This window comes from Lolium perenne, chromosome 5, assembly GCF_019359855.2.
Source record: "Lolium perenne isolate Kyuss_39 chromosome 5, Kyuss_2.0, whole genome shotgun sequence".
NCBI lineage: Eukaryota > Viridiplantae > Streptophyta > Magnoliopsida > Poales > Poaceae > Lolium > Lolium perenne.
In genome coordinates, this window is record NC_067248.2 from 257358816 (window position 1) to 257369894 (window position 11079).

At 39.8% G+C, this 11079-nt stretch overlaps 1 protein-coding gene across 1 annotated transcript; it reads right to left on the reverse strand.

Annotated features, from left to right (window-relative positions):
• Positions 1–6020: 6020 nt before the first annotated feature.
• LOC127304376 (protein FAR1-RELATED SEQUENCE 3-like) lies at positions 6021–7514 on the reverse strand. Its single transcript, XM_071821170.1, has 4 exons — positions 7432–7514; positions 6751–7339; positions 6180–6560; positions 6021–6074 (listed from the first exon to the last, which is right to left on the reverse strand). Exons 1-4 carry the CDS (start codon positions 7512–7514, stop codon positions 6021–6023), a joined length of 1107 nt encoding a protein of 368 aa, XP_071677271.1.
• Positions 7515–11079: the final 3565 nt, after the last annotated feature.

Consider the following 11079-nt stretch of genomic DNA (forward strand, 5'->3'; position numbering starts at 1 on the left):
GCTTTGTACTGGGAAGCCTTCTGGAGGCTGCCTGTTCCATATTCAGTTACTGTATGTTGACTCTTTGGATATTAGCTCTCTTAACCTTGACCTTCCAGATGGTAGATTTGTTGCTAATATATGGTCAAAGAAAGATGTTGATACTGTGCTTGATGCTGACTTGAAGAGGGATGGATCTGGTTATGGGAATCTCGAGGTTAGTTAATCTTTTTGTGTTTCTCATGTTATGACATGAACTTTTGTGGTCGATTTTGTGCAAGCTGATGCATTTTTTGTTTTTGTTTTGTCAATAATATCAGTTGAAGCCACACCTTGCTATAAATTTCAACTTGTTTGGAGGTGCAGCTAGCTTTGAAAGATGGGTTGAAACCAATACTGCACCTAACTGCCCGAAAAATGTATGATACAGTGATAAGTTTTTAATTTTAGTTTTTTGTTTTTCAATTTTGTATGGTACCATTACATTTTTTTAGTATATCTCTTTTTTTTAAATGATTTTTCCCTTTTTCATTTTTTGTGTGTTGTTTTTTGATGTAGCGTAAAGACAAGGTTGCTAGATTAATGGGTGAGTTTGCGTCTGGTCTCACTGGTCTAATGAGTAAGCTTGTGCAAGGTTTGACTGAAGGTGCTGCAAACACAACCTCTCCTATTGCGCAATCAGCTTATGATCGTCCTGCTAAGATTGTAGGGAAATCACCAATACGCCGTCTGAAGAATGTGCCTTGCAACCAAAGTGCTGATGCTACAGATGTTGTGGGGGATGTGCCTTGCAAGCAGGTTGCTGATGTTACAGATGTCGGAGGGGATGTCCTTTGCAACCAGAGTGCTGATGCTACAGATGTCGGAGGGGCTATTACTGCTGATCCATTGAATGTTGTTGATTCCGTTTCATCACCTGTCTTTGAGCAAACTAATGTTCTGGCCGAGGCCCGTGTTGTTGAGCAAACTCGTGTTACCAGGTCTGCTGCAAAAGCAGCTTGTGGTGCCAAAGCGCCATGTCAAACTGATAAGGTACCTGTTGTCAACTTCAGTGACAATATGTCTGACGGCGAGAGTTATCATTCTGGCAATGACAGTGATTATGTTGATGAAGCCGTTGCTGCTCGCTTTGTTATTCAAAGCAGACGTCGTGTGGATGGAGGTGAGCATGGTGATACCGTGTTGTCGGATTGTGCAGCAGTGCCAAGCCAGACAACTCTTTCTGGTGTTGCGACAGTTGTTTCCGGTGTTTCTCCTGAACTGGTTTCCAGCAGTGTACCCATGGATATTGATTGTGCTGTTGCGGAACCATCTGATGCTGATGCTCTAGTACGTTTTATGGAAACTGATATCCTTTGTTGCATCAAATGAGATAATAGGATTGTGTTTCAGGGTCTTGAAAATCTTGCAGAAACTGCTGCTATGTATATTGATGGTGTTGTTGATGAGCGAGATTTAGATATTGGGAAGCAAGTTTTATCTGAAACAAATGAAGCTGATCTTCTTCGTGCCAAAGATGCCAGTGCTGATGGTGCTGTCATTTCTGTCGGTACGAAGTCAGGCGAAGTTCTGAGTTCTAGCCTTGAGGTTGCTGTAATGAATGAAGGCAATGTGAAAGGATTATCTGATGGTTATGATGTTGTCAGTGAGACAATCAACGGCGTTGTGAATGATTTGAAAAGGAGTAGGTCTGCTCTCGATGCTTCTGAAGCGAAACGTAGTTGTGTTGTACGCGAGGATCGTTCTGTTAATCCTGTGCAGAATGAACCGTCATCTGCTCCTAAGAAGAAGCCCAATGTGAGAGGCAGAAGGTATTTTTGATCGACCCCGTTTGAAGTTACTCACCAATGTATTTCATGTGTAGCTATCAACATTTCTGTCGTTGCATTTTCTTACATTTTTTCGCTGTAAATGTATTCATGTTTTTTCTTTTTTGCTCCTTTTTGTTTTTCGTGTAATTTTACCAAATACGATCTCATGAACTTACCAATGCCTTTTTCTGGTAGTTATCAAACGCTGGTTGTTTTGCATGACATAGTATGTTTTATTCTTCATTGTTTTGGAGTTTTTTCTAATAATTTTAAGTTTTTTGCTTTTTCACAGGCAAGCTGTTTATAAAAGTCAGGTTGCTACAAGATCTTCACCACGACGACCTCCTAGAGGTACTTCTTCAGGTGTTGCTGATAACGTTGCAGTTAAATCAAAAGTGTATACTTTGAAAGACCGTCTTGAAGGCTCAACAAAAATTCACGCTGCTGGAACATCTACTATAGTTGAAACTGGTAGTCAGTTTTCAGCAGAGGTTGTTTCTGACGGGGTTGTTTTTAAGGATGTTGTTTTCTCTTCCAAGTCTACAAGTGAAACTGTCCCAACAGGAAAAGAATCTGCACATGAGGATCCAGTTCAAGTTAGCTTTGCAACTGGTAGCCAGATTTCAGCAGTTGGTGGTTCTGATGTGGTTGTCCCTTCTAAGTCTACAAGTGAAATTGTCCCAACAGAAAAAGAATCTGCACACGAGGAACCACTTGAAGTTAGCTTTGCAACTGGTAACCATGTTTCAGCAGAGGGTGGTTCTGATGTGGTTGTTCCTTCTAAGTCTACAATTGAAATTGTCCCAACAGGACAAGAATCTGCACATGAGGAACCAGTTGAAGTTAGCTTTGCACCTCAAGATTCTGGTACCAGTGTTACAAATCAGATGGCTGATCCTGTTGGCGATGTTGACCATCATGCATCTGCTTCTACTGGAACAACTGTTGTTGTTGCTCGTGATGCTGAACAAAATGCAACAGCTTCTCCACAAGGTATTTGCTCTCTCTTTTTTTCGTTGTATCGGTTTATGTTTTTTGTATTCATTGTTTTTTCATTCTTTTATTGTTTGTTTGACTTAGTATGAAACATTTTTTTAATCAGATCAAATTGTTACTGTTGTTAAGAGAGCTAAATTTGTTGCTGCTGATGGCAAACTGAGTCTCACTCCTGGCATCCCTATAGATCTGTCTGCTTATCATGTGTCTGTTGTAAATATATCTGCGTCTGATAAAAGCGCTTCTCCATCTGGTAATATGATTTTTTGTTTTGTGCTCTTTTTGATTTCTTTTTTTAATTTGTTTTGTTTGTCACGCTGCTGCTCACAATATCATTGTTTTTGCGCAGAGGCATTAGGAAATGCTGATGGTCATGATTCTACCATTTCTGCTGATGTTGTTAAAGAATCAGAAACTGCAAATGTGTCATCTATCCCTCCTACTGGTTAGATCACTTTTTCTATCTTTTTTGTGTTTTATTTTTTACAGTTTTTACTTTCTTTTATTTTCATTTTCTTTGTGTTTTTCACTCAACCTTTTTTTACTTATTACATGTTTCTGTGCATGTCTTGTTCCATCAATTCATCTACGCCCGTTCCGCGTATTATCTCCCACTTGTAATCTATATATGCAGAATGCGTACCATCAGGGCAAGTAAATGCATGTATTCGTAATACGTTTTCAAGGAACAAGTGAGGGAGGAAGAAGAAGAATTAATTGTTATTTTACAAAACCTGCTTTTCTTATGGATCATTGGGTGTGGCGAAGTGATGGTGCTGTTGAGTTGGTCGATGTATTAACTTTTTATTTTATTTTATATGGGTGAACAATATCCTGTATGAACGCTATGTAATTTTATCCCTGTTTATATGTAATGGATGATTTTACCTTTTTGTTATGAATAATTTCGCTCTGTGTGAGTGAGTACTGTTTGTTTTTCTTTCCTCTCTCTTTTGTTTTTTTTGGACCTTTTTCTTTTTTCTTTTTATACCTTCATTTTTGTTTTTTATTTGTGGCTACATGTGCGGTGATGTTTATATTTGTCAATGAAGACGGAGGTGCAACTGACTTTCAAGAACATTGTTTTGATGACTCTGTAGATGGATTGCATCCTGTAATCGCCACCGAAATCAGTAACAATGAAGCTGGTATGTCCTACTCTATCTTAGTAGTTAAGTTATTTTTTTGTTTTCTTGTTTTTTCATATAGAATATCATGTCCTTGTTTTTTTTACAATTTGTTCACTTTCTAATTATCTTTTTTTATTCCTGTTTTGTTTTTTTGTTTTTTTTTTGATTTTCTCAGATGATTTGGAGGTCCTTTATATTACTCCAGCTTTGCCAGTGCCTGTTCAGAATTTACCTGTTGCCAGTAGAACTCCAAGGACCAGGCTACGCATGGAAAGGATCGTTCTTCCTTCGAAGTTCATGCTACCTCCATACAACCGAGTAACTTGTACCGATGAGCAAGAATTATTGTACCAGCAAGTTATAAAGCACAACAGCGACTCTGAACACTCTAAAATAAAACAGTATGTCAGTTTTCTCATGTATACGCAATGGTGTTCTTTTTAGATAATTCATTACTTTTTAGCAACTTAGTTTGTTCATGCATTCTTTTTTTGGCAGATCAAGGTTCTTGATGATTGACCCTATGTGGGTTTCGACTGGTGACTTGGCTAGTAGCGTTATGCCTTCTGGAGAACTGTCAACAACGGTTGCCGAAATTGGAATTGCTGTTCTTCGAGGTTATTTGTCCGAAGAAGAAGATCATTTTCCCATGGATAGTAACTGTTTATTTGCTTGAAAGAAGATTTAATTCAAGAATACTGCAGAAACATTTCAGGATGGATGATAAGTATAAACTTAGTCACCAAAATCTGGTAAACTTTTTCTGTGTTTTTATGTTTTTCGATTTGTGTTACTTGTGAACATTTATTTTAATGTTTCTCTGACCTTTGTTTTTATCTTTTCTTTTTTTGTTTTTTTTCAGTTGTGTTTTGGTGTCCTTCAGAATCTTGGAACATAAAAGAAGCCATGTGGTCATTGGTATTCACTGTTCTTGAATTTTGAGAAAAAAGGTTTGAAGTTCTTGATTCTGCGTGTGGTCCTGATGATGAATCGCTCATTAATCATTCTAGCGATCTAGTCGATGCTATCAAGTGCATGTATCGTATAAATTACTCCAGTTCATCAAAACAGATTGATGACTATGAGTTGGTTTTCATTGAAGCTCCTAAGCAAAATAACAAATATGTTCTCTTCTTTTTTATCTAACTTATGCTTTGTTCACTGTTGGACATTTCTTTGTATTTGATAGCTCACAGATCTTTTTTCTGTATCTTTTTTTTTGAAGCATTGATTGTGGTTATTTTATGCTCAAGTTCCTTGAACTTTGGAATGGCCGTGTTGTACCTGCTATCACTTATGATCAGATACCAGAACTTAGGAAGGTCCTAACATGGAATTGGTTAAACCACCCTCTGAACAAGTTGCAGAATTGGAGGTACCTGTTGGAAAGCAACGCTCTGTGAGGTATGAACTACCAGATGCAACTCAAATAAACTACCACTTACAGCATAAATAAGCTACTTCTCTTTTTACTTGCAGTCTGATTTAATTAGCATTTTTTCTTATTCTTTTTGGCTTGGTAATTTGTAACATTAACCGTTGGTAAATATATGTTTTAGTGGTTGGTAGGGGGGGGGGGGGGGCAGGTTGGTATTTTGTTACGAGCTAAAATGTAATTTTGTCTATTTTTTTTGTTTGTAACTTAATTTATTGCTGTTCGTGGAATTATCAAAAGGCTGGTAAACAACATGCTCAGAGGTTGATAAACATATGGAATAGCGGTTGATAACTTTCAAGAATTCGACCTGGTCAGGGGTGTTTTTTTGGGGGATGGTGTTGATAAGTTCATGTTCTTTTCCACAGCTGTTTTTCATAGGCGACTGGGTTGATAATTTTTCATGTTTTTACATTTGATAAACAACTGCTTGGAGGGCTGATACATAACTGGTCAGGGCGTTGATAAGTTCATTATTCTTTTTGACAGACTACTGGGTTGATAATTATCAAGGATAGTTTTCATAATTTATGGAACGGAAAAATAATTATCCAAATTGTAGTATTACAAGTTCGAACGACAAACACAGCATGACCATTACACAAATGATTGTACTCCTTCTTTCATTGCATACTTCCATCCTGCTTTTCCCTCATCCTTCTTGCTTTGTCATGGGTTCCCTTCTTCTTTTTGGGAATCCATTCCTGGTATGCTCATGCCAACCTGTGTATTTTTTTTACATGGGATAAATTTAGTAAATGGTAATAACTTTTTTAATAGTTTCTTTTGTACTTCTGTGTATATTTTTCTGTAAGTCGATCTGATTACCTTGTCTCTGTCTGGGCATTTTGGTCTTTTGTGTCCAGGCAACCTGCAAAGTCCACACAATCTTGGTGCAGCCTTTTTCTTTAGTTTTGCAGCACATTTCTCATGGAAATTCATAGGTCTTTCACCTAGGTTGAACCCTGGTTTTCCTGACTGTGGTGGATCCTTATAAGGGCGATGCTCATCTTCATTTTTTTCTTTGTCACTTGAATTTTTCTCCTCATGGTGTATCTGTTCATTGTTGTGTCCATGATTGTTGTCTTCTCTATCTTCATGACGCATATTGTCAGTATCTTGTTGAACTGGGTCATCAACCTTTTTTCTCTTACGTGTGACTTTTTCTTTCGTCTGGAGGCGTTCCATTGCATCTTTGCATATAGCTTTCTTCAGCAAACAAGTCGTATGACCTATCATCCGTGCAGATAGTAGATAGTATGTGTGATATTTTGCTCATTTCAATTGCGTGTCTAACAGCCAAGTGTGTGTTCTGTGATGCTGTATTGCTTCTTCTCTCCGTCAATCGCGCTACCTCTATCCCAGCTGCAGTAGTCCATCTAGGGTTGATGAAACTGACAGGAAGCTCAGTCAAACCAATATGACTAGCCACCCTCATGACATGGCAGCAGTGTATTCCATCGCGAGCCATCTTAGAGCACGAGCATTTGTACACATCGTCATCAGAGGAAACAGTAACCACATATATTAATCTGGGGAACTCTGCATTTCTATAGTTTGCCACCCTAATAACTCTGTACAATCTCTTCTCTTCCACAACTTCAACGTTGTAAGCAGTACCCTTCCTTAGCTCTTCAGCAAACTTGCCGTATATTGGGTCTGTGTAGATTTTCATTGCTTCCCTTTCAAGAGGATTGAATCCCCAATTCACAGACTCCTTGAACTCACTTTTCTCTCTTAGGCGATCTAGGTCGGACTGTTTTTTTTCTTGTATTATGATATACTCCTTGAAGAATGTTGCAATCGAGTCCTTCCTTTTTACATAGTGTTTGAATAAGGAGTTTGTGCTCTCACTTCTCCCCGTCGATGAAGTGAACGGGAAGAATCTCTCTTTGAAATATGCTGGGACCCACTGAGCTCTGATGTCATATATCCTGTCCAGGTGTGGCTCTCCCAAAGCATTATGACGCTCCAGTAGATCATGCCAGCTATTTTCGAATTCCTCTGGAGTAAATGAGTTCCTTATAACCGCTCTTAGTTCTTCCTTCAGAGTCCCTCTTCTTTGAAGAATAGGGACAACTTGTCATCCAGGTTCTTGCTGATGTGAAAGTTGCAGAAACGGTGCACTGTGTAAGGTAATGCTTCAGATATTGCAATCCTCATTGCAACGTCTTGGTCTGTTATTATAGTTTCTGGGTGCTTGTTGTGAAGGAGATATGCCCTAGAGGCAATAATAAAGTGGTTATTATTTATATCTTTATGTTTATGATAAGTGTTTATATATCATGCTAGAATTGTATTAACCGAAACATTAGTACATGTGTGATATGTAGACAAACAAGAAGTCCCTAGTATGCCTCTTAAACTAGCTTGTTGATTAATGGATGATTAGTTTCATAATCATGAACATTGGATGTTATTAATAACAAGGTTATGTCATTGTGTGAATGATGTAATGGACACACCCAATTAAGCGTAGCATAAGATCTCGTCATTAAGTTATTTGCTATAAGCTTTCGATACATAGTTACCTAGTCCTTATGACCATGAGATCATGTAAATCACTTATACCGGAAAGGTACTTTGATTACACCAAACACCACTGCGTAAATGGGTGGCTATAAAGGTGGGATTAAGTATCCGGAAAGTATGAGTTGAGGCATATGGATCAACAGTGGGATTTGTCCATCCCGATGACGGATAGATATACTCTGGGCCCTCTCGGTGGAATGTCGTCTAATGTCTTGCAAGCATATGAATGAGTTCATAAGAGACCACATACCACGGTACGAGTAAAGAGTACTTGTCAGGAGACGAGGTTGAACAAGGTATAGAGTGATACCGAAGATCAAACCTCGGACAAGTAAAATATCGCGAGACAAAGGGAATTGGTAATATATGTGAATGGTTCATTCGATCACTAAAGTCATCGTTGAATATGTGGGAGCCATTATGGATCTCCAGATCCCGCTATTGGTTATTGGTCGGAGTGAGTACTCAACCATGTCCGCATAGTTCTCGAACCGTAGGGTGACACACTTAAAGTTGGATGTTGAAATGGTAGTACTTGAATATGGAATGGAGTTCGAATATTTGTTCGGAGTCCCAGATGAGATCCCGGACATCACGAGGAGTTCCGGAATGGTCCGGAGAATAAGATTCATATAAGGGAAGTCATTTTATGTGAATTAAAATGATCCGGAAGGTTCTACGGAAGGTTCTAGAAGGTTCTAGAAAAGTCCGGAAGAAATAAGGATGGAAGGTGGAGTCCCAAAGGGACTCCACCCACCTTGGCCGGCCAACCTAAGGGAGGAGGAGTCCCAAGTGGACTCCCCACCATGGTGGCCGGCCACCCCACCAAGGAAAGGGGGGAGTCCCACTCCCCTAGGTTTGGACACTTGGAAGGTTTTGGTTGGGGTCTTATTCGGACTCTTTGACCTAAGCCTTGGGGCTTCCACCTATATAAAGAGGGGGAGAGAGGGGCTGGCCGGCCACTCAAGCCACCACCATGGCCGCACCCCTCAAAGGTGCCCTAGCCGGCGCCCCTCTCCCCAAACCCTAGCGGTCTCTCTCTCCTCCACCATATCCCGCACGCTTAAGCGAAGCTCCACCGGATTTCTCCACCACCACCGACACCACGCCGTCGTGCTGTCGGATTCAAGAGGAGCTACTACTTCCGCTGCCCGCTGGAACGGGGAGGTGGACGTCGTCTTCATCAACAACCGAACGTGTGACCGAGTACGGAGGTGCTGCCCGTTCGTGGCGCCGGAACCGATCGTGATCAAGATCTTCTACGCGCTTTGCAAGCGGCAAGTGATCGTCTACCGCAGCAACAAGAGCCTCATCTTGTAGGCTTTGGAATCTCTTCAAGGGTGAGACTCGATACCCCCTCGTTGCTACCGTCTTCTAGATTGCATCTTGGCTTGGATTGCGTGTTCGCCGTAGGAAAATTTTTGTTTTCTATGCAACGTTATCCTACAAAGGTGGTATCGAGCCGTGTCTATGCATAGATGGTTGCACGAGTAGAACACAATGGTTTGTGGGCGTTGATGCTCTTGTTATCTTTAGTTTGAGTACTTTGCATCTTTGTGGCATAGTGGGATGAAGCGGCTCGGACTAACTTTACATGACCGCGTTCATGAGACTTGTTCCTCGTTCGACATGCAACTTGTATTGCATAAGAGGCTTTGCGGGTGTCTGTCTCTCCTACTATAGTGAAGATTCAATTTACTCTTCTATTGAAAACATTAGTATCAACGTTGTGGTTCATGTTCGTAGGTAGATTAGATCTCTCTCGAAAACCCTAAACCACGTAAAATATGCAAACCAAATTAGAGACGTCTAACTTGTTTTTGCAGGGTTTGGTGATGTGATATGGCCATGATATGATGATGAATATGTATGAGATGATCATTATTGTATTGTGGCAACCGGCAGGAGCCTTATGGTTGTCTTTAATTTTCATGTTGAGTAGTATTTCAAAGTAGTTGTAATAGTTGCTACATGAGGTGAACAACCATGAAGACGGCGCCATGAACCTTGACGCTACGCCGACAATGATGGAGATCATGCCCGTTGATGATGGAGATCATGTCCGTGCTTTGGAGATGAAGATCAAAGGCGCAAAGACAAAAGGGCCATATCATATCACATATGAACTGCATGTGATGTTAATCCTTTATGCATCTTATTTTGCTTAGATCGCGACGGTAGCATTATAAGATGATCCCTCACATTAATATCAAGATAATAAAGTGTTCTCCCCTCGTATGCACCGTTGTAATAGTTCGTCGTTTCGAAGCATCTCGTGATGATCGGATGTGATAGATTCAACGATTCACATACAACGGGTGTAAGCCATGTTGCACACGCGGAATACTTGGGTTTGCTTGACGAGCCTAGCATGTACAGACATGGCCTCGGGACAACGGAAACCGAAAGGTTGAACACGAGTCATATGGATGATATGATCAACATGTTGATGTTCACCATTGAAGCTACATCATCTCACGTGATGATCGGTTTTTGGTGTAGTGAATTTGGATTGTGTACCACTTAATAACTATGAGGGATGTTGTATTAAGTGGGAGTTCATTAGTAATTAGATTAAAACATGAACTAATTATCATAAACATAGTCTGAGTAGTATTTTGAATTAATTTTGTAGTATTGGCATCCGTTTACTACTATGCGCTAGTCTTGTTACTGAGATAGAAATACTGTTAAAATCTGATTAGAAACTTTACGGATTGGTACCGTATTGTTAAAGAATCAAGAATTGATTAAGTCCTATTGCAAACTTTTAGTAAACCTCACATTGTTGATTCAAAGAGCTATGGTTTCAATTAGTACCTAAAGTTATCTTGTCTCCGTGAAACTTGAAGTTCAAATCTGTTTGAAAAGTAAGGAGCTGGAATTTAGTTTTCAGAAATAATCAAGGTATGAGATATATGTGATATCTAAGACCTTATTACAAGATGATAGAATATAATTTGGTGAGACTACATGAACTCATAAGTTTTATGGGAATGTACGAAGGTTGAAGACGCAAGGCGTCACAATCCTCCAACTATTGGGGCACTAACGATATTCGCATATCCATGAAGTGACCATCCTTAATATGCACCGTTACTAAAACTCGTCGTTTCGAAGCATCTCGTGATGATCGGGTGTGATAGATTCTACGTGTGCATAAAACGGGTGCAAGCTAGATTTGCACATGCAAATA

Bases quoted from the DNA above. Each gene is read 5' to 3' on its own strand.
- LOC127304376 (XM_071821170.1), bottom strand. From the start codon at position 7,514: ATGAGGATTGCAATATCTGAAGCATTACCTTACACAGTGCACCGTTTC. The intron at 7,340-7,431 runs GTTGTCCCTATT...ATTCGAAAATAG, and splicing joins AGCAAGAACCTGGATGACAA to CTGGCATGATCTACTGGAGC. The intron at 6,075-6,179 runs GTAATCAGATCG...AAAAATACACAG, and splicing joins AATGCCCAGACAGAGACAAG to GTTGGCATGAGCATACCAGG.